The sequence below is a fragment of the Larimichthys crocea genome, unplaced genomic scaffold, assembly GCF_000972845.2.
Source record: "Larimichthys crocea isolate SSNF unplaced genomic scaffold, L_crocea_2.0 scaffold604, whole genome shotgun sequence".
NCBI classification, from domain to species: Eukaryota; Metazoa; Chordata; class Actinopteri; family Sciaenidae; genus Larimichthys; species Larimichthys crocea.
This window is the reverse complement of record NW_020857908.1, coordinates 126,013-149,932: the sequence shown is the minus strand read 5'-3', so window position 1 is coordinate 149,932 and position 23,920 is coordinate 126,013. Positions and strand designations below refer to the sequence as shown.

Below are 23,920 nucleotides of genomic sequence, written 5' to 3'. Positions count from 1 at the left end.
AATCAATGCGCGCGCTGCCCTAGCAAATAGTAATATTCGAATATTCATTTTTACGTTCGAATATACATATTTTTATCATATTCGAATAAATTCGAAATTCGAATATTAGTTTACCAGTCCTAAAATGCATTACTGAACACATAACATTCACTGCTCAAGTCATTTTAGTGCATCATCACAAAATGAGAATAGAAATGATTTGTAAATATTAGGTAGAAGCTGAAAACTTGCAAACAGAATGATGATGTGGTTCCTTTAAGTTCTTAAAATGGACGTAGCAACTGTTTTTCAATTCGCTGCTATCTGCTCTGAAGTGAAGTTTGATGGCATAAAAGTTACAGTGCTGAGACTTGCTTTAAACATATTCAACTGGCATTTACACACACACACACAAGAGAGAGAGCAGGGCAATGCAACATTCATATATATATATATATATATATATATTTATATATATATATATAATATATATATATATATATATATATATAGATATATCCATTCCATTCACTTGTAAGAGAAATCAACATAGTAACATAGTACAAGCTCTACTAGCAGCAGCTGTTTTAATCATATTTTGTAATGGCAGGTACTAACACATGTAAAAAGGCATAAAACGATATTAATCATATACAGAGAAATGTCTGAATTGAAACATGACCAAACAGCTATGCTGAAATAATGCTTTGTGTGTAGTTTTACTACATGGAAGATATTAATGCAAGGAAGGATGCACTTTTTCATCAAAACTGAACTCAATGTACTGTAAACTATATCTGCACTGATAAACTATTCATTAAATTTTTTGTACCCACTTTGAATTCCAACTCAGAGATGTCATGAAGAACACTATTTAAGTCCAGTTCTGACTCAACAGAATCAAAATACCGAACAGTAAAATAAACAGTGACTTAAGAGGTGACAGTTTTCAAGGGATTTAAAGCACTCTGATAATGGAGCAAGCACAGTGACCAGCACAAAGCACCTGTTCTCGGGCATCTCCAAGCTCACAGCAGCATATTTAAAAGGATGAAGACTAAATGTAGGCATACAGAGAGCAACTGCAATCATCAGACTACAGTCCACCTCTGTAATACACGTATCCATTACACCATGAAGAAAAGTGCATTTGAACTGATGACATTTACAGTAACGCAAAGGGCAATAAAGTTGAAGGTAGATCAGAGGGTGTGATTAATAAGTACGCTCTCTCTTGTTGTCTGGAAGGTGGAGAAAGTGTTGACTGCAAACGGTGTAAACCATCTCATTATATAGAGTTTATGCACTGATGCATTCATGAGCCGCTGTAATCTGGCATCTCTGTTTTTAACAGTGAGAATACAACTGACAACACAGCAAACATCAACATATAGTATTTCCTGCTGCCTTCAGAGATTTTTATCAAACTGCTGTGCATAAAAGGATACTATGAGATAAGATCAGAAGAATGACCCATTGGTTTACTGATGTTCCATCAAGTTCATTTCAGGTGTTTGGACCACATTGAACTAAAAGTAACTTTTATGAGGTAAATTAGATTCTCTCTCAAAGTGTTCTGAGAAGTCTGTTCTAGACCCAACTTCTTCCAAATACCACAGACCACCACTTCCACCTGTTTGCACCTCTCTGACCTTTGACCTTTGCACTGTACCAAACTGTTTCAGTGCTGCTTGTGCTGGCCGTAGTACCACCATGATACAGAGCATTTAAGGTTTTTAAGGTTCAGTCACAGACGATTGGTTGATTTTCTTGACTTCCAACAGAAATCCAGCAATTGGTTCCTAATTTTAAGAAAATTCCTGAAACAAGGGTATGAATAAAAAGTTGAATTAGCTCAGCCTGTTGGCAGATTTGTTCTTGTTTTAAGGTATGTCTTAACCTTTGTCTGGGGATTGTGCTGATCATTTCTTTATGTCTGATTACGGGGAAAATAAATCTTATATAGTGATATATGTAAATTGTGTCACCACGCCTGTATCAGAAAGAAGGATCAATTAAATAAAGATTTAAATTATTTTTGAAATTCTGCCAAAATATTTTTATATACAGTATATTTTTAAATATATAAACAATACAATTTGGCAGCTCACACAACAGTTACACAACTGATGAATAACATACATCTTGGCAATTTAAGCAAAGGTCCCACAGCATCTAAGAAGAGGATTGGGGAGGAGGCACAGCAGAGTACTCCTCATTCTCAGAGTCGCTACTGTCCTCATCGTTCCTCTCCTGGTCGCTGTCTTCAGTACTCAGTTGGTCAAAGCCCTGACGGCTGTAACCTTTATGGGATGCAAAGAAGTTCCCCAGGTTCAGGCTGCCCACTGCTTTACCTGGACAAAAGGGAAAACAGCAGAGATGTCAGAATCATGTTGATTATCTACAGTTTTTCAAAAGACAAATATTTCCTTTAAGTAAAATGTTTAACTCAAATATTTAACTTGGGCTTGCAACAGTACAGAATATTATAAATGATTACTTATTTGCTCAATGTGGAGCCAGTTTTAACTACTTCATACTATTTGATAGTTAGTATCTAGATCGGTCTCTGGATCTGCTTAGGGTTAAATAAAGCAGAGTAAAATGGTTAACTGGTTATCACTGTTCAGATGTTATTTTCTTCATGGTAAAATATAAAATATATTGTATTACAAAGGTGTACGTGATCATTGATTGCATAAGCTCTGTCAATAGTTCTTCATTTTTTATAGTACATTAATAATACAACACCAATACTATTCTGTAAATTTGAGGTGCATTGGCCCACTTTTGTCTAGAAAAAACTTTGAAGTCGAGTTAAAATAATGTATTATTAATTAAATCATTTATAGCAGTATGTAATGACATTTCATTTTTCATGTCAAATGATTTACCTCTTATTTTTCCCAAGATTCCTCCCACGGAGCTGGGTTCAGTTTTCACCTCACATCGATCTGCAAACAAAGAATATTGAACAACATTTAGCTGAAGAGTATCAGTGCAGTGTGAACTGTTTTAGCATGAGGGTCCTTAAAATGAATGACACGTTCACATCTTGTCGGGTTTGTCTGGAAACAATACACACACATTTTAATTTGTAAAGCAGTTACAGGCACAGTGTGTAGCATTCAATGGCATCCAGCTGTGAAGGTGCAGATTGCAACCATACTGTTTTATTTATAATTCTATGTTTAAATCATGTTATATGGATTAACAGGTTGAAATGTAACTTTCCATTCCATGACTTTCTCTGTTGCCTGTGGGCTTGTTTCTATGTAAAATACTTTTTCACATTTATGTTTGTGTGCTCCCTCATGCTTTCTCTCTCTGCTTCTAAATGTGAAAATCAACAGTGTGCTAACTAAATAGCCTAGCTAGACTTCAGACTCCTGAACTGATCAGGCTAGTAGATTGGCTGGCTTGCTGTTTTTTGGTTACTTTGATGTGAGATGGCTGATCACATGCAGCATCGCTGGGTTGCAGCTGCCTGGTTAACCAACTAGCTAACTGTATCTGACCAGCTGCCGATGACTAGCTTGCTGTGGCTTGGCTGTGTGGCGTGCGTGTGGTGTTGGTGGGTGGGACGTTACAGATGGTTACATGGTTAAATTTGATTGTAATTACTTTCCAGCATCCAGTGTTCATCAAAGCATTTAGTCTCTGGTATGTCACTTATGGTCAACTGCAGTTTCCTTATCGCTCAAAGTGTGCAGAGCTCAGAAAAGCCTTAAGACCTTGATGATGCTATATTATGAAGCTTTGAGAGTTTTTGTGAAAAGTGGCTGCCATAGTGACATGAGGTGATTTCATATTTTAACACATTTACGCATTTTTGAGATTCTACAGATCCTGAAAACCTCAAAAGTAGGCAGAGGTCACAAGTAGCAAAGATTTATATTGTATATAGGTTGCATGGGTGTGGTAAAATGGCTTGTTTTTTGCGCATTTTGCCATGAAACAGGAAGTTGTCAATCTTCTGTAATCTGTCAAATCCACCCCAAACTGTACATGTGTGATCAGATTTCCTGATCACTTCTACATGGCAATATTCAGTCAAAGGCATAACACCATCTACTGCCAACATAAAGTGTTTTATAATTTGACTTACACTTTCTGCTTGTTTGACCAGAGACACCTCAAAGACGTTGATGATGCCATCTTGTGAACATCTTGTGAGTTTTTGTGTTTAAATCTGCCCCAAATTTCATGTTTGTTAAGAGTTAAGAAATATTCAGCCAAATATTGCATGTATTCTTAGATTTATGAAAATCGTGTCCAGACATAAAAAAGCCTCTTGGAGCCATAGTGTAAAATGAACAGGCCTTTTTAAATGTACTATGTACAGGCACTAAACAAAGTTAAACATGTCAAACTATCTCTCTATGTAGATTGACTACAGATTATGTCAGTGCAGTCTGAAGATCTTTGCAATGTAAATTGCTTTTTGAGTTTTTGTTTTTGAACAGCGCTGACCCTGGTGCGTGCAGCGCTCATTCAATGCTGCTTGCAATTTATTTTTGGTGTTTTTCAATGTCAAAACTACTTGAACCCTCTTCTGTACACAATGGTCTTATTGTTGTACTTACTGTTATTTCTCCAGCAGATAAAGACTCCCATGGAGATGACCACAAGCAGAGGGATGAGCAGCAGAGTGGTGATAATGGCTGGAAGTATACCCTGCTCTCTGTTTGCCTTTTTGGCACTCTTGTGATTCTCCTTTTCTGCCTCTTCCTGTGGTCTGGGCTGTTGAACTACCTTTTGCATCTCTTGGATTGCTCCCATCTTTGTCAGGTTGTGCTCTGGCCTCTCTTTAGTTTGGATAATCATCTCCATTTCTTGACAGAGAGAAATGTTATGATTATGTTTCCATTACAAATAACAGTTTTTTGTTAATCGAACCCAAGGCCTTGTGTCTTTTTTTAATGCTGCATCGGCAAAGTAAAAACATTTCAGAATCAGCACATCCTGAATATATTGTCTTTAAATCTGTGGATCTGATTTGATCTTTCTCCTGCCATGCACTGATACCTGATGAATGACCATGTCCTTGTTGATGCCGTAGCAAGTTTTGGTCTGGTGCTCATACATGGGTCTGACATGTCTATTCAACAACTGCAGTACAACAAATCTTGCAATGCCATAATTTAAATGCACCTCCCACTTACATGTGCCACCAGTACTATGTTCCCACTGGTGCACTGTTAACTCATGTGTATGTTTTAAATGACTGAGCACTTTTGTGGAGAATTCTACTAATCAATGATCAGTTCAGTCCGTGGAGAGGCAGTTCACAGGAGTCAAAGACATGTACTGTAGAATGGAGGATTTACAATACACTTGTCATGACATGATGCTGCCTCAGTTCCTCTCTGGCTTGTCTATATGCCCTCAAAGAGTGACACAACTATTCTATCTCAATAAATGCTCATTAATCAACAAACAAGGAAATAAGTTTATCCTTATTGGTCCAACATTGTTATCTGACTCTGTAGATGAGTGGAGACAGTCCCATCCTCTGACCTTGGTTACCATAGTAATGATCAGAACAGTGTCTGCTTTCCGAAACAGAAACACACAGCTGCTCTGTCTCAAGAAGAGAAATCAGTGTTTAACACTGTGCCTGCACTCTGCGCAGTTTTAGGTCAAAATGCAGGACTTATGTATTTCAGTTACATAGAAAATCTCCATCCATTTGAATTACTAAATTAATATAAATTAACTAACAAACTTAATGTGAAGCAAGTAATAAGACTTATGTAATAGTACTAATAAACTCAAAATGACAGCATTAATTTTATCTATCGGGTTTGGACAAACAAGTTGGCTTTATTAATACTGAATGCATAAACCTGGTTACTACTACACTACTGTGTAGTAGAAACACATTGAGTTTATTAGTACTATTACATAAATTTTATTACCGGTACTTGCTTCACATTGGGTTTATTAGTTAATTTATATTAAAACTATGTAATTCAAATGGATGAACATTTTCTATGTAATTGAAATGCGTAAGTCCTGAATTTTGGCCAAAAAATGTTTTTGAGTGCAGCACACACTAGATGCATCAATCAGACAAAAAAAATCCCAATGTACAGCAGCCAGGATGTGCTAACAGTTACAGGAGTTGTAATGTCTGTCACATGCCGCCAAGTGTGTGTTGCTTTGTAGTGTCAGCAAATATCAACAGAAGCAGCAACAGGCTGAAGCCTCAACAGCAAAGACGTTTTATTATCATGATGAAAATACAGTCTGAAGTGGCAAAAATCAACAATACTCACCCTCAAGTTCTTGAACCTCAATTCCAGCTTTCTTCACAGAGCGATGTGACTCTGGAAAATTAAGATTAAAAAAAGTGTATTTTTCAACGGAGTAGTGGATACAGGTTAACAACAGCAAACTTTAATTACAGGTAGAAAATTCAGCTGCAAAGCCATAACAAAAGCATTTCTGTATTCAATTAATGCATACAAATCCTGCAAACATTTAGTTTTTTTATTAATATATTATTAGTTATGTTATTATATTATTGTAGCTTACTCTCAGTGGTAAACTTGAAGACTGATTTACTGCCTGCATCCCCGACAAAGACACTGCCATCCCTGGTTGCAACTATGTCATGAGGCATTTTAAACTCCTGTAAATAAGGGAAAACACAGTCAATGCAAAGGACCTGGCAACACAAATGATTCTGTCTGTCTTTTCAGAAGGTAAGGCAGCAAGCAATAAGCTCAGACCAGAGCTAAACTAGCAAACCTCAACTGATGAAAATTTCACAAACCTGAAATAGACAATAGCAATATTTGTTGCCACTGTTCTGACTTTTTTAAAACATGTTGCTGGCATCAAATTTAAAATGATTTGATTAGTTTCAACATATGAGATGATTTTAAGATAAAATAACATAAAAAATAAAATGTGACAATCCAGGAGTGCTCCTCCTGTAGGACAATCTCCTTATTAAATGTTGATCTCAAAATTGTAGCTAAAGTTTTGGCCCATAGATTAGAGGGCAATCTACCATCAATAATATCAGAAGCTCAAAGTGGCTTTGTAAAAAAAAAAAAACTCCTACTTCAATATACAGTACGTCATTTGACATTTTGTACTCATCCTCAGATGTATTTCCTGAATGTGCCCTTTCTCTAGACACAGAGAAAGTGTTTGACTGAGTGGAGAGGAAAATCTGGCTTTGGACCGAACTTCATTAGGTGGATTAAACTATTATGTACTATTATGTACATACTATTGCTTCAAACCTCACCAATTATCAATGGTGTCAACCTTTCATTCTTGAAAGGGGAATTAAGGATGCCCCATAAGCCTACTACTTTTTGATCTGGCCATAGACACACTAGCAATCACGTTTTGTAACTGCAATGATATTTAAGGAATTTTTTGATTTAAGGCACTGGATTTGTTTAGAAGCGGAAGTGACACAGGAGTTCTACTGCAGCTATAACAGAGCACTAAGTTACATCTGCATTCATCGCATGAAATCTGACAGTTGTCAGTTTATTTACATGTTTTATTAGTACAGTTGATCTTTTCACACTTATGTTAATATATCCATCAAATCCAGTAAGTCCATCACTGCAGTCATTTTCACTGTGTACACAAGCTGGCTAACATGCATGTTGTTCTATATCAGTTAAATGTAGCCAATTAGCTACATTTGTCATTTAACAAGATTTCACATCTTAACAATTAAGTTATTAAATAAAAACAGGCGAAAGACTTTGGTAGCCTCATAAGACCAGTTAGCTCTCTCTCTTCATGTCCTGTAACCGCAGACTACATGTTGAGCTTCAGCAAACTATTTTTTAATAGAAATTAGGTTAGACAAAGTTAGACAAGAAGTTAAAACAATGCAGATTGAGGGAGAATCAGACTGGAGCCTGATGAAGCCAAACAGTTAGTTAAACTTAAAATAAAATCAAAAACTGGATGTTCTGATGTTAAATTCAGACAAAACTGAGGTTCTTTGCACTGGCTACCTGTAATATCAAGAATAGAATTTAAAACCATACTGCTTACATACAAAGCTCTTCATGGTCAGGCACCATCATATCTTAAAGAGCTCATAGTTCAGATCAGATTGGTCATTTTCTGTGTTCATGGGTATTGTACACATTTGTGCCAGTAGGTGGCAGTATCTATTTAGGCCACCCATTGTTTAAATCTATATAGGTAGGTGGGTTAATCAGCGCAGGGGGCGCACGCTGAGGAATCCATACGGTTTTTGATTGTGCCATGGCGTGTAACACCGCAGCTCAGAATTGTGTGTTATTGTGAAAGTGAGTACTTTTGAGTCGGCTGTGTGGAGCCTAATAAACCTGCAAAATATAATCAGTAATGCTTGGACATTGGCTGTGTTATGCATTTACACCTGCATGCACCTACATCTACACTGGCACACGTACAAGCCCTTTAAACCACCAGCATGCACGGATAGTGACAAAGGGCCACTATATTAGTCAAAAACCGGTTCCCATTGGACTCCTTGGGAAAGCAACAATTGGCCTTGTGGTTCCTGTGGGCCTTCGCTGTGTCTGGAAAGCCTGGAGGAGGTGATTGTGGGAGGACGACTGAAAGGAGCCGCCAATATACGAGACTCAATGAAAGATCTCATCATAAAGGGTGATAAAACAATGGTTTGTGATGCTTTGAATGAATCAAGGGTGGTGTGTGATGATGCAAAATGTATGCATGAACAGCTGTTGGGTTTAATGCCAGGCGATGAACAAGAAAAACACGAAATATGGTTTAAAGCAAAATTTCTGTCTTTAAATTAGTGTTTTATGGTGCAGAAATGTGGGTTTCAAACTTTGAAGGTAATATACAAGAAAATGTTGGTGTTACAAACAATGAGGGTAATGCAAATAAAAATTAGGTTGGTATCAATCAAAATGCTAATGTCACAAACAATGAAAACAATGTGCATGCAACTGGGCTGGTGGTGGATGACATTAGCCCAGATGACAGCATTTCTAATGTGGAAAGCAAACGCTCAAGTAAAGAAAGTAGAGCCAGTGGTGGATCAAGCACCGCTTCAGTACGCATAAAAGCTGAAGCAGATAAAGCTGCTCTTATTGCCCGTGCTACAGCTCTGAAGGCAAGGCATGCATTGGAGGAGCAGGAGCAACAATTGAGGAGGAAACAAGAACAGCTTGACTTAGAGGTGGAAATGGCTGCAACAAATGCTAAGTTGGCAGTATTGCAATCCTCTGGTGTGAAAAGTGCTGGTTCAGGATCCAAAAATGCAATGAGCTCGTACCTGGAAAATAAAAAAGGGAAAAATGGGTCTGTGATTGTGTTAAATCCTTTGGCAAATGAATATCAGCCTGGATTGTGGAAATCAATGCAACAACAGTGTTCAATAAATCCAAATAAACCACTGGATGTGCGATCAAAGGAATGTGGCTCAAGTTTTAAAACGGCTTCTGAACATAACTACAATATGCATGACCACCAGGAAAGCATGGGAAATTCACACCAACTTAAAGGTCAAATGACAACTCTTTAATTAAACAAGGAAATCAGTCAACCCCAAATCACTCATCAATTCACTCAACCTCGCATAAATCAAATTGCATCTGAGGACATGCTTACCGTCATGCACAGACAAAACGAAATAACAGCTGCTTTGGTGCAACAGCAAATTACAAGATCTCTGCCACCTAGAGACGTTCCTATATTTGAAGGGAACCCTTTGCAGTACAGAGCATTCATAAAAGCATTTGAGCAAGGAGTGGAGGATAAAGCAGGAGCAGCAGATTGTCTTTTCTATCTGGAGCAATTTACCAGAGGACAGCCACAACAACTGGTACGTAGCTGCCAGCACTTGGCTCCTGATCGTGGCTATGCAGTGGCTAAGGACCTGCTGCAAGAGCATTTTGGAAATAAATATAAAATTGCTAATGCTTATATGGAAAAGGGTCTAGCCTGGCAGTCCATAAAGGGTGAAGATGTTAAAGCACTCCAATTCTTTTTCTTTTTGCGTGGCTGTTGTAATGTAATGGGAGAATTGGAATATATGAAAGAGTTGGATATGCCTGAAAATATGAGAGCCATTCTTGCAAAGCTGCCATACAGGTTGAGGGAGCAAAGAAGATCCATCGCTCATGGAATCATGGAACAAACACAGCAGAGAGCTCACTTTACTGACTTGGTTGCATTTGTGGAGCGTCATGTTAAAATTCTTTCTGATCCTCTGTTCGGTGACATCCAAGATCCTGTATCTGGTGCGGCCGGCACAAAGAATCTCACCCAGTTTAAGTCTACAAGGAAATATTGTTGCCACCACTGTAACATCCATGACTTCGTCAGAAAGGGGGGAGGAGCCACCAGCAGAGCTTGAAAAGACAGTCAAAGTTGGATGTCTTTGCTGTTCATACAGTCACACATTGGAGGAGTGTAAACAGTTTAATGGGAAAAGGCACAAGGAGAAAATTCAACTTCTGAGGGAAAAGGGAGTTTGCTTTGCATGCTTATGTGATGGTCACATGAGTTGTGAATGTGAGAGGCACTTGACATGCAAAGTCTGTGGTCAAACTCATCCCACTGTGCTACACATCAAAAGACAACCACCTGCTCCAGAGCAAAGAAACCAGCTTCACAACAGTTAAAGGGCCCACTCAGTAAACAACCAGCTTCTTTCCAAACATGTGGTCATACAGGGGCCGGTAAGGATGGCTGTGTTCTTCCAATTCTTCCTGTAAGTGTGAAGGGGGGGGGGTGTTGCTGTATGTCAACTTACCAAGTGACATACAGCAACACTGGACAAAGTGGCTGGAAGACCTTGTCAAGCTTGCAGAGTTTAGGATTGAGAGGTGCATTAAGCCAAAGGATTTTGGACCACTTGTACATGCTCGTATGCATCACTTCTCCGACGCTGTCACACTGCAGTGAGGTCAAGTTGGGATTTTGTTCTGTCTCGTCATTTCCTGTTTTATTTTGATATTTACCTGCCCTCTCGTTTCAGGTCACTTGCCCTTCTTCATGTGTCACCGGTCTGATTGTCTTCCCCGCCCTGATTGTTTCCACCTGTTCCCCATTACCCTGTGTATATCTTGTCTGCGTCTCCCTTTGTCCTGTGCCAAAGTGTTTCGTCCTCGGATTGTTCGCCTAAGCCTTTTTCCTTGCCTTGCCATAGCCATAGTGTTTTTGCTCGAGTGTTTTTTGTTTTCTCCTCGATTGAGTGATTTTTTGTTGTAAATTTCTTAGTATAGCCTTTTCTTTCATAGTGCTTAGTTTAGTTGTTTTTTCAGCCTCCCTAGGAGAGATTTTCAGTTAATGTTTTGCAGCCTCTTGATTTTCCTCATTGTGAGTGATTTTGATAATTTTTTCTCAGCAGAGGCTGGCCAGTGGGCAGCTTTGTTACAGGCTCAGGAAGACCGCATGTCCCGTCAGGAGGAGTTCCAGATGGCGATGGCGACGCATCTCGGTCTGCTTTCGTCCCAGGTGGGGGACCTTGTGGACCACCTGCGGCTGACAGCCTGGCCACCCATGGCGGCAGAGTCCCCGCCAACGGCAGCGGCAGCGGCTCCTACCCTCACAAAGACTTTCGACCCAGTGTCTACAGACAGAGAAAAAGCCAGGGAGCTGAGCAGACTGACACAGGGTAGGGACTCGGTGTGCGACTACGCCATCCGCTTTTGTACCCTGGCGGCGGAGAGCGTGTGGAATAACACAGCCCTGTACGACGTTTTCCTCACATCCAGGAGCTGCTGCTGCCACTGGACCTGCCTGCAGACCTGGACTCTCTCATCTCGCTTGCTATCCAGACAGACAACCGGGTTCGTGAGCTCCAGCAACCGCGGAGCGGTGGTTCGACGTCGGAGAGGCCTCCACACTCCCCCACCCCCGATGTGAGCCGCCAGCCCCGGGCGAGCAGGTTCCCCGTTATTCGCCGCCGCAGCGCGGTCTTCCCTCCTCCACCACCAGGGAAGAGGAGCCCATGCAGCTTGGCAGGACACGGCTGACACCAGAGGAGCGGCGACGACGCCAGCAGGAGGGCTGTTGCTTTTACTGCGGGGAGGACCTTGTGGTGAGTGGGACCTAAGAGGACCTTGTGGTGAGTCGAGTTACGGCTGTTAAGCCTGTATCACGTAACCTCACGCCTGTTAAGGTAACGCACCACGCCACCACCACCGCATTAGGGGCTCTCATAGACTCAAGGGCTGATGAAAGCATGATGGACTGGGGGTTAGTGGAGAAGATTGGCCTCAGAGCTGAACTTTTGGCCAAGCCCATCCATGTCAGAGCACTGAACGGACATGAACTTTTCATTATCACACACATCACAGAGCCTCTCAAGCTCCGCATCAACAAGCACATAGAACACATGACTTTTTATTTATTCAAGTCCCCTGCACACACACTGATTCTGGGACATCAATGGCTCCTCAGTCACAACCCACACATTGATTGGAAAACGGGATCCATCATGGGGTGGGGAAAGGATTGTGTGGAGCACTGCATAACCACACCATCTCTGAGGAAATGACGAGACAGAACAAAAACCCAACTTGACCTCAGCGCGGTGTGACAGAGGCAAGTGAATGTGGATATGGTGTCGTCAATTATGTCAGGATGGAGAACTGTCAGCATAATATTCACGTCGCCTTCCTGCTTGGAAAAGCAAGAGTGACACCATTAAAACAGGTCACCATCCCACGTTTGGAGCTCACAGCGGCGGTTCTTGCTGTTCAAATGGACAGGATGTTGGAAGATTCAGTCTTCTGGACAGACAGCACCTCCATCCTGAAATATATAAAAAATGAAGATAAGAGATTTCATACCTTTGTGGGAAACAGAGTTTCAACCATCAGGGATGCCACCAACGTGTCACAGTGGAGATATGTATGTTCTAAGATGAATCCAGCTGATGATGGATTCCAGAGGTATGAAGGTGGACGCACTGCTGACTGGCAGCAGTTGGGTGGAAGGGCCCAACTTCCTATGGAAGTCAGAGGAGCATTGGCCAGAGTGTGTTGTGGAGACGGCCGTTTCATTGGATGACCCAGAAGTGAAAAGAGACTTCATTGTGAGTGCAGTGATTGTGAAAGACTCACCAAGTGCTACTGACCAACTGCTTATTTATTTTTCAAGCTGGCAGAGGCTGAAGGTCTCAGTTGCATGGTTCCTCAAGGTGAAGAGAGCTCTGCTGAAATTACGCCAAGTGAGACTGGTGTCTGAAACTGGTGTCTGACCCAAACAATCAATCCACACACGTACGGTTGGAGATGAAGAGGGTCAGAAAGACACTTGGGGGACAGAGTTTCTGTTTCTTCAGATGACCTATTGGAGGCAGAGGTTTCCATCATTAAATATGCTCAACAACAGCAGTTTAAGGAGGAAACTGACACACTCTTGTCTGGAAAGTCATCAGTCAGAAAGAGAAGTTCTGTGTACAAACTGGATCCACGCCTGGAAGATGGCCTGCTGAGAGTTGGAGGGCGGCTGATTAAAGCAGCACTGCCAGAGGAGAGTAAGCATCCACTCATTCTTTCTAAAGATCAACATGTTGCAACTCTCATCTTAAGACACATTCACCATCAGCTGGGCCACAGTGGAAGAAACCACACATTGTCCACACTGAGGAAAAAATATTGGATCACAGGGGCGAATTCAGCAATAAGGAAAGTGATATCTGACTGTTGCACTTGCAGACGCTTCGCTGTATGACCCGCTGAACAAAAGATGGCAGATTTGCTACTGGAGAGGACTCTACCTGATCTCCCTCCATTTACAAGTGTGGGAGTCGACTACTTTGGACCAATTGAGGTGAAAAGAGGGAGAAGCATGTGTAAACGCTATGGAGTGATTTTTACCTGTTTGTCGAGCAGAGTAGTTCACCTGGAGATGGCGACTTCATTAGACACTGATGCATGCATTAATGCTTTGAGGCGATTTATGAGCAGAAGAGGCCAAGTTACTCATATGTTGTCTGACAATGGCACTAATTTTGTTGGATCCAAGAGAGAATTGTGTGAGGCTCTTGCAAAGTTGAATCACAGCAAGATACAGGGAGCACTGCTTCAACATGGAATCAAGTGGAGTTTCAATACATCTGCAGCATCCCATCATGGTGGTGTTTGGGAGCGTGTCATCCGGATGGTCAGAAAAGTGCTCAATTCTGTTCTGCGTCTACAAACACTGGATGATGATGGACTGCATACAGTTCTTTGTGAAGTTGAGGCCATACTAAATGATCGGCCCATCACCAAGTTATCAGAGGATCCGAACGACCTTGAACCTCTTACACCCAATCATATTCTCCTCCTAAAAGGTGGAGATTTGTTCTGGTAGCGATGGGTGCAAGAGTATCTTCTGTTGCTTCAGGAGAGGCAGAAATGGAACCAGGGGAAAAGAAGTCTTGTTGCTGGGGACGTCGTCTTAGTGGTGGACTCGACAGCACCTCAAGGCTCTTCGCTACTCGGTAAAGTGCTGGAAACCTTTCCTGACAAGAATGTGCGATCTGCCAGTCTTCAAGACAAAATCTAGTATTATGGAATGGCCTGTAACTAAACTGCTGATGGCAGCCTATGATGATTAATTGGTTTATGCACTAATAGGATATGGTGTGTCAAGAAGAGCTTTTGGCTCCTTTGTTTGTTTGTTTGAATTGTTATGCTTACACACCATAACAATTAGGGGCCGGTGTGTAGGAGCCAGATTGGTCATTTTCTGTGTTCATGGGTGTTGTACACATTTGTGCCAGTAGGTGGCAGTATCTATTTAGGCCACCCATTGTTTGAATCTATATAGGTAGGTGGGTTAATCAGTGCAGGGGGCGCACGCTGGGGAATCCATACGGTTTTTGATCGTGCCATGGCGTGTAACACCGCAGGTCAGAATTGTGTGTTATTGTGAAAGTGACTCTTGAGTCGGCTGTGTGTAGCCTAATAAACTTGCAACATATAATCAGTAATGCTTGGACGTTGGCTGTGTTATGCATTTACACCTGCATGCACCTACACCGGCACGCGTACAAGCCCTTTAAACCACCAGCATGCACGGATAGTGACAAAGGGCCACTATACATAGTACCTTACTATCCCACAGATCTACTTGTGCCTCACAGATAGATCTGCTAAGTGGCGAACTTTGTACTGAATAGAAGCTGTAGATTTACCGTTTAATGTGTGATGGATCATTGTGTGTGTGTGTGTGTGTGTGTGTATTACCTTTTTCTCTGGGCTGAAGGTATCCAATATCTCCTTAGTTGAATAATTTATTACAAAACCTGAGAGTGGAACTGAACGATATGCCGAGGCCCCATTTACTGCAAAGATCAAGCCACCTGCATGAACACACACACACACACACACACACACACACACACACACTGAAATGCAAAATTGTATTCTAGCATTCCAGTCTGGATATCTTGCTATCTTGCTCAGATGAATGTCTTAGCTCAGACAGTGAATTCACCTCCAGCAGGGCTAAAGGTGATGGCAAAAACTTTTCCTCCAAACTCCTCTTTCTTAATTTCCTTGACAAACTCTCCAGTTTCAGTGATGAAGCACTGGATGCGTCCATTCTCTCTGTCAGCCACACAAACTTCCTGTCTTTCAGGAAGAAATACCAGGCTGTGGGGGATCTGGAACGGTATGCGCCTCCTCCTGTCTGATGAGCCTTCACAGTTAGAAAAAGACAAGGTGGCTGAATATGTGCACATTGTGTCCACTGGTACACAGGGGGCAGTGATGTGTAAACCTATTAAATTAGCACATCCTTAATAAAACAGATAATCTATGAAGGTTTATGATTTATAGCATAACTTAACAAAAAAAAAATCTAGAATTAAAGCAGGACACTCATTCTCACTTACATGTTTCTCACAAAAATGCTCACTTCAATTTTGTTTTATGATATATCCTGTTCATATTCAATTCATGAGTATATGTTACATTCAGTGACACATTTTCAGGCAAAATTTTCAGGTAATGCGAAATATATATATGACTGAAAAGGTCTGATGTCTAGCAAGACCTGCTGTGTGTTTGTGTTCGATTCCTACCTGCACCCCACTGAGACAGGTATTTGCCATCAGGAGAGAATTTCAGTATCCTGGCATTGCAGTAGCCATCAGACACAAAGATGTTCCCTGTGCCAGTGTCCACAGCCACATCAGTGGGCTGGCAGAAGTGGGTAATGTCACTTCCTGGTGTAAAAGCCTCTCCCAGTGCCAGCAAGGTTCTATCTCTTCCGTCACTGCTGACTTTCAACACCTGATGAGAACAGAAAAGAGACTCTGAATAGCTCAGGTTCAGACAAGCTGCTTACAAATGACTTCCAATAGCTGTTTACAAATCATTTACAAATGTAATTAAATTAAGTGTAAATGATTAGTTAATCATTAGCAGACCATCTGCTAAACATCTGCTTTTATCAAGCCGGTTATTATTAAAGGGAACTTATTTCCAGCTCCATATTTTTATTCTAAGACTTTTTATGACCACCAACAAGCAGCAAGCTCTGAGGTGGGGAAATTAAGCTAATACAGAAGTGCCAACAACTGCATTTTCTCAAATGTCCACTTGATGCTGGCTACCAAAAAAGTCTCCATAAGGCCCCATGTCCAACTTCACAGGAAAAAAAGACATGTTAACTCTATAGTTCATCTCCCTGTTCATGACAACTACTGAGTCTACTGAATGTTGTTATGAACTCAAATCTTTCTGACATCCAACTTTGTTAAATGATAAATGTGACAGAAAATAAGGGAAATCACAATACCGTAGGTCCACTTTAAACACACTTAGTTTGCTATGCCACCTCCAGCTTACCTGATGAAGAGCCACATCAGTAACCCAGTAATTATTCTCCTTGTCTATAGTTATTCCATGAGGCAAGTAAAACCTGCAACATCAGAGAAATGCATTTTTACAAGATGAGTTTTATTTCAGGTTGTACTGTAGGATGTTCAACACGTACAACTAGAACTTACATATTTCTCCCAGAAGCCTTCAGGATGTTGCCTTTGGCCGGGTCCACAACCAAAATAGTGGACTGCTGAATAGGACCCAGGGATCTCTGCTGGTATCGAGCCTGGCTGTTAAAGGAGCTGAAAAAAAGTTGTGACTTTTTATATTAATTGATTCTGCTTTTTTGAGTTCTTATTCTTAAATATATCCAGCCATCATTCATATTCATATTAACTACATTGATATGAACTTACAGCTAACTGTTCTACAGCCATTTGCTGACTATCAATAGTGACCAAAGATAAACTGAAGGAGGCAAACAAAGACAAGGAGTGAGAGAAAAGTTCCCTAATATGTGCATGGGCAGACATTTTTACTGGGAAAATGAGTTTTCCCCTCAACATAACACTGTGAACATATTTTAAATAATATAATATGCACTGACAGCACTTGTGACAATTATAGATAGTAAGATCTTATTATTGATTTTTTTTTGTTCATATGCCTTGGAGAGATTATCAGTCATTGTCTACGAGCAAATTATTAGATAGCAAAAGAAATGTGGGATGTTTGCAGTGATTATATGCCAAGCAGCAGGAGTGAGCTCTCCAGATGAACAAAGAATGAGAGTTTACTTCAGTTTTTCAGTTTCAGAGGCTGACAAAACATAAAGAAAAGACCAAAAATGATATATCATGAGTGAAAGTGACTTACTCCTCCCCCCAGTGGTGGTCACCTCTGTGGAAAATGACCAGGTTAGAATTTGTGTCAAGGGCGAGTCCTGACACCTGACCAAGCTGAAGAGAACTCTGTGGCCACGCCAAGACTCGCTCCAAATGGAAATCTATAGCACACAGATAGATACAAACACACAAACACACACATATACAAACAAAGAACAAACCAGTGAGTTAAGGTATTCTCAACATGCTGTCAAAGATGATCACTGGCATTCAGTAACTGCTCATAAAAGATGATACTTCACATAGATGAAGTTTTCTTTAAAATGTACATTGACATTTTTACGCAAACAGCCTATGGAACTTCAAAGACAAAAAAAGTCAATTATAAAATGGAAATAAAGCCACCAACAAAACAAAGAATATAAAATCGATATTATATACACTACCAGTCATGTTAACATTAGCATGTTAGCGCTGATGCGCAAATTAAGTGCCAATAACTGCTAAAATGGCCCCCACTCGGCTTCTGCCTGCTGGCTTCTGCCTTGTGACTCTTATTTTGAAAATAGCCCCTCCCCCCTCTCCTCCCTGTCTGTGTGTCAGTGTGTGTGTGTGTGAGTGTCTGAGTAATTAGTGACAGCTGCGCATGCTTAGTCCCTCTCCCTGTGACCCTCTGACACAAAAGCTTCAAATGAAGTCCCTCGAAGAGGTGGCCGAACATGGCATAAGGTGTGCAAACCAAAATTCGAAATGACCACATGAATAATCGTCTCGTGGACCATGTCCTTGCCAAGTTTCAGTTTACAGTCGCAGTTTACAAATGTATTTTTCGACGACTTTTTCTCTCCCTCTCCACTCTAGTGATGACATCACTCACTCAGAAGTTCTCGCAATACACATCCCCATTCATTTTTTTTTACATGGTTTTTGGCGATTTTTGGCAAAACCGTTCGACTCTTAGAAAAGTCATAGAACACCATTCCCGGACGAGCCGGTCGTTTTGATACCCGTTTTGTGTATGTGCGACAAAAAACTCTGGGAGGAGAAGCGAACCGAAAAAAAACACGGAAGAAATGGAAGACGAATAAGCGGAAGAATAAGCCCAAGAGGTTTTAAAGAGTGTGCTCTTTCAGGCACACTCAATAAACGGAAGAAGAATAAGCCCAAGAGGTGTTAAAGAGTGTGCTCTTTCAGGTACACTCAATAATAATAAGCGGAATAAGAAGAATAAGCGCGGTGGATAACATATAGTGTGCGCTTTCAGGCACACTCAATAATAAGAATAAGCCCGAGAGGTTTTAAAGAGTGTACTCTTTCAGGTACACTCAATAAGCGGAAGAAGAATAAGCCCGAGAGGTTTTAAAGAGTGTGTTCTTTCAGACCAATAATAATAAAGATTTTGATAACAATAGTGTGGGAGCCCTTTGAACTTGAACTCAGCTGATTACAAAGATATGTCTCTCATCACTGTGCTCCGAAAACTCGGCAAGCTAGCCCCCAAAGAGGAGCAAAAACAATCCACAAAACGAAACGCTGCTAATTTCTACTCCTATGTCTCTGCTTTAGTTTGAATCAATCACGAAGCTCCTGGTTGTTTACATAAAGACAAAGGGTCTTTGAAAGTGAAGTGTGACCTCTTGGTGCAATATACTACCTTTGGGTTTACTTCATTCTGGATCGTCATTGGTGGGTCAAAGGTGAAGGTGGGTGGTACTAATCGATTATCCTGACTCTGATTGGTCAATAGGTGCCAGATGACAGGTGTCAATCATCCACACTCTGTGTTGTTTTAACCTTAGCAGCACCGCTAGCTGCTACCACGGGTCCTTCATATTCTTTTGATACCGCTTGTTTTAAACATTGCGTCGTATTAAAACTCAAGGTTTTCTTTCCTCCTCTCGGAATCTTCGCTGAACAACTTTTGCAAACAGCAATGCTGTTATCTTCTGCCACACTGGTGAAGACATGTTCATTATTAGTCTGGCAGTGACGGGGCTTGGGTCCTGCCAATAAGGCGCGATTTTGGTTTTGGCTTTTGGGGCTACTCGGCCTGCAAACAATTCTCCCAATTTTGATTAATTTATTAGATCTTTTACCGGTTAAAATGAACCTCTTGGGTCAATATAAAATGACGTAATTTCTCCCCATATAGATATTTTATTGGTCCGATAAATATCATGCATCCCTAGTGTCATCAGCATAACAATGAAAACTAGAAAGTTTCTAAAGAAATTTTGAGGGTGCGTGAATCTGGCCCCGTCGTCCCCATACATTATTACTGACACTGCTCAGCAAATTCAGTACTAGAAAAGAAATTTTGAGAGTGACGAGTGGGCTGTTGCTGGGGGTCTGTATTCAAAAAGCACACCTCAAATAGTAATTTTTAACATGTCTATTTAGACACAGGAGCAGCTAGTGTTTACATGCTAGCAATTAACATTAGCATGTTAGCATTAGCATGTTAACATTAGCATGTTAATGCTGATGCGCTAGCATGTTAGCATTAGCATGTTAACATTAACATGTTAACACTGATGCACTAGCAGTTAGCATTATCATGTTAGCATTATCATGTTAGCATTAGCATGTTAACAGTGATGCGCTACCAGTTATCATTAACATGTTAGCACTGATGCGCTAGCAGTTAACATTAGCATTTTAGCATTAGCATGTTAACACTAATGCAGTATGTTAGCATTAGCATGTAAACATTACCATGTTAACGGTGATGCGCTAACAGTTAACATTACCATGTTAGCATTAGCATGTTAACGGTGATGCATTAACAGTTAACATTAGCATGTTAGCATTAGCATGTTGACAATGATGCGTTAGCAGTTAGCATGTTAATATTAACATGTCTAGCATTAGCATTTTAACATTACCATGTTAACATTGATGCGCTAGCAGTTAGCATTACCATGTTAACATTAGCATGTTAACACTGATGCGCTAGCAGTTAAAATTAGCATGTTAACATTAGCATTTTAGCATTAGCATGTTAAGAATGATGCGCTAGCAATTATCATGAGCATGTTACCATTAGCATGTTAACACTGTTGCGTTAACAATTAACATTAGCATGTTAACATTAGCATGTTAACGCTGATGCCTTAACAGTTAGCATTATCATGTTAGCATTATCATGTTAACATTAGCATGTTAGCATTAACATGTAAACACTGATGCGCTAACAGTTAGCATGTTAGCATTTTAGCATTAGCATGTTAGTAATTAACATGTTTTTAATTCCCAGTGGCTAATGTTAATTAGAACTAATTTTAGCATTGGTCGCTAATGTTTGCAAATAGCATGTCTTTACAGCTTGCGCTAACGCTCTGCTGTCTGCTCTGCCATTTTACACAGACAGGTTCAAATTAAGTGCCAAGAACTACTAAAATGGCCGCCGCTCAGGTTCTGCTGGCCCCTCCCCCCTCTCCTCCTTCACGCAGGCTGAGGTCGCTAAGCAACCAGGACCAACTGTAATCAGGGAAGTAGTTACTGCACCTGTTAGAATGTCACTTAGAGACTGAGAGAAAATGCTGAGAACTCCTCTCGAAAAGGAAGGATTTCTGACCAAACCGTAATTCCAATCATTGAACCGACATAACTGGGGGCATCGCGTGCCCTTCCAGATCGTTTTACATAGTTGTTCAGTTTCGATAAATGAAGAAATGTGCCCTCAGGAGCAAGAGAGAGAAACGTTACTTCTGCCTTCCTCCAGAAAATTTCCCTCCTTTTTTAACATGGGAGTCTATGAGGCTGTTGGGGGGAGTAGTCGATCAATGAGCACGTAGGGAGCCAAAACTATATGTCTGACAGCTTTGGCAGGCGAATGTGAGTGAGACGACAAATTTTGCTACGTTTCTATGTATAAATCGTGTCTGTAGTGGCTCATTTGAGGCCACGGTAGTCAAATACGTTTTATTTTTTCACTGATCGTTCTCTCCCCTCTCCACTCTAGCGATGACATCACTCACTCTAGCTCTGGAAAGTTCTCGCAATACACACCCATTCATTTTTTGGCTTCGTTTTTGTCGATTTTTGGCAAAACCGTTTGCCGAAACTCTTAGAAAAGACATAGCACACATGTCCCGGCCGAGCCGCACGTTTCGATACCCGTTTTGTGTATGTGCGACAAAAACTCTGGGAGGAGTAGCGAACCAAAAAAAGGGCGTAAGATTAATAATAATAAGAATAAGCGCGGTGGATAACATATAGTGTGCGCTTTCAGGCACACTCAATAATCCGAGCCGGTCGTTTCGCTACCCGTTTTGTGTATGTGCAACAAAAACTCTGGGAGGAGTGCGTGACAAAAAAAACGGCGTAAGAATAATAATAAGCATAAGCGCGTGGATAACATATAGTGTGCGCTGCACGCACACTCAAATAAGCCGGTGATAACATTAGTGTGCGGCCTTGCACGCACACTCCATAATAAGCGCGTGTGGACAACATATAGTGTGCGCCTTGCACGCACACTCACTAATAATTTAATAAGCGCGGTGGATAACATATAGTGTGCGCCTTGCACGCACACTCAATAATAATGGGCCGGTGGATAACATATAGTGTGCGCCTTGCACGCACACTCAATAAGCGCGGTTGTGATAACCTATATCGTGTGCGCCTTGCACGCACACTCAATAAGCGTGGTGGGTGGATACCCTAGTGTGCGCCTTCAGGCACACTCAACTAGAAAACAGCATTTCCTGCGGAAAGTGCGGTGTGGGGTGCCCTCTGCTGCTGCCGGCCCCAGCGGCCCACCTGCTGCCCTTTTTCTGCATTCTTTTCCCTGTCTCTTTCACTCTCTCTCCCCCTCACATTCCTGTCGCTCTTCGCTGTCTTATACTATAAAGCTTGAAAAGGCCATAGGGATATATCTTAAAAATGTTGAAATTGGTTGAAAGAGTAGAATAGTATGAAGTGATACAATGTTGTGTAACACTGTAGTATTCAGATGAAAAGGTGAATTGTAGACGAGTAATAGTATAGTCAAGGATCTTGGTGAACTGTGTAGTTTTGACTGAACTCTGTAGTAGAAGGAGGGTAGTTTATTGTAAGGTTATATAAAGATTTGATAGTTTTGTATATGTATTTCAAATGGTAAAATATTTGTAGAAACGTTGAATAATTTGTAGAATATTAATAGTAGAATTTAGTAAAATAATAGTACAGGATCTTGGGAACGTGTAGTTTAAACTGAGGTCTGTAGTAAAGGAGAAGTAGTTCAAAGTGTAGAAGGATTGTAGGACTGTCCTGAGACTGTCCTGAGACTTACCTGTCAGGTGTGGCAGAACAGCCTGTATTGATCGTAGATCAGCAGATTTTTATTGTTTGAACACGATGATGTCATCTGTTTACTGAGCGTCTTTCAGTGTCTCTGTGCGTGTGTCTCTGTGCGTGTGTCTCTGTCTGTGTGTCTGTCTGTGTGTCTGTGTTACTGTGTGTGTGTGTGTGTGTGTGTGTGTGTGTGTGTGTGTGTGTGTGTGTGTGCATGCTTGTGTCTGTAGAATGTTCTAAATGAGTTGAATCTAAAAAAAAATGTTGAATAAAAGTTTAATAGTACAAGATCCTGTTGAAATGTGTAGTTTGAATTAAGTCTGTAGTAAAGTAAGTCATTTAAATTGTAGGTCTGTATAAGATTTGAAGTTTGTATAATGGATTTGAAATGGTAAAATTATTGTAGAAAAAGTTAAATAATTTGTAGAAATATTAAAGTAGAATGAATTTAGAAAATAATAGTACAAATCTTGGTGGGCATGTTAGCATTAGCTTGTTGGCATTAGTGTTATCCATAGCATGATAGCCGTGATGCGCTAGAATTACACATTAGCATGTAACATGAGCATTAACATTACAATGTTAACATTAGCTGTTAGCGCTGATGCGGTAGCAATTAACATTAACATTATCAGCATTAGCATGTTAGCAGTAGCCATTAACAGTAGAAACATTTCTAAAGAAATTTTGAGTGTGCCTGACTCTGGCCCATCGCCCCCATACATTATTACTGACCACTGCTCAGCAAATTCCAGTATATACAACAAGCTGTGTCATCATTGCCTTTTTACTGTGCTCTTATTTTGAAGGGAATTCTCATTTGAAAAAACTTGTCCTGTGTGTGTGTGTGCATGCATGTGTGCTTGTCCTGTCTGTGTGTGTTGTTGTGCGTCTGCCTGTTTGTGCTGCCTGTGTTGTGGTGTGTCTGCGGGAAACAAGGATAAAATGGCTGACATTAAAAATGTAGTCTTGATAGTCTGATATCTACAGAGAGTTCAATATCCCGTTATGTCAAAGCATCGCTTGCGGTTGCCAATG

General features: G+C 40.7%; 1 protein-coding gene across 2 annotated transcripts in view; it reads right to left on the bottom strand.

Moving 5' to 3' along the window:
* Positions 1-535: 535 nt before the first annotated feature.
* The window catches only part of pam (peptidylglycine alpha-amidating monooxygenase), a 127,490-nt gene continuing 104,105 nt past the window's right edge, over positions 536-23,920 (bottom strand). For both annotated transcript variants that reach the window (XM_027276804.1, XM_027276805.1), the window contains 11 exons: positions 17,631-17,760; positions 16,940-17,056; positions 16,779-16,851; positions 16,010-16,220; positions 15,421-15,624; positions 15,171-15,286; positions 6,520-6,616; positions 6,261-6,311; positions 4,566-4,814; positions 2,874-2,933; positions 536-2,333 (listed from right to left, as the gene is read on the bottom strand). In XM_027276804.1, coding sequence (XP_027132605.1) covers positions 2,155-2,333; positions 2,874-2,933; positions 4,566-4,814; positions 6,261-6,311; positions 6,520-6,616; positions 15,171-15,286; positions 15,421-15,624; positions 16,010-16,220; positions 16,779-16,851; positions 16,940-17,056; positions 17,631-17,760 — 1,487 coding nt within the window. In that variant the 3' untranslated portion in view covers positions 536-2,154. The remainder of the gene's footprint in view (positions 2,334-2,873; positions 2,934-4,565; positions 4,815-6,260; positions 6,312-6,519; positions 6,617-15,170; positions 15,287-15,420; positions 15,625-16,009; positions 16,221-16,778; positions 16,852-16,939; positions 17,057-17,630; positions 17,761-23,920) is intronic.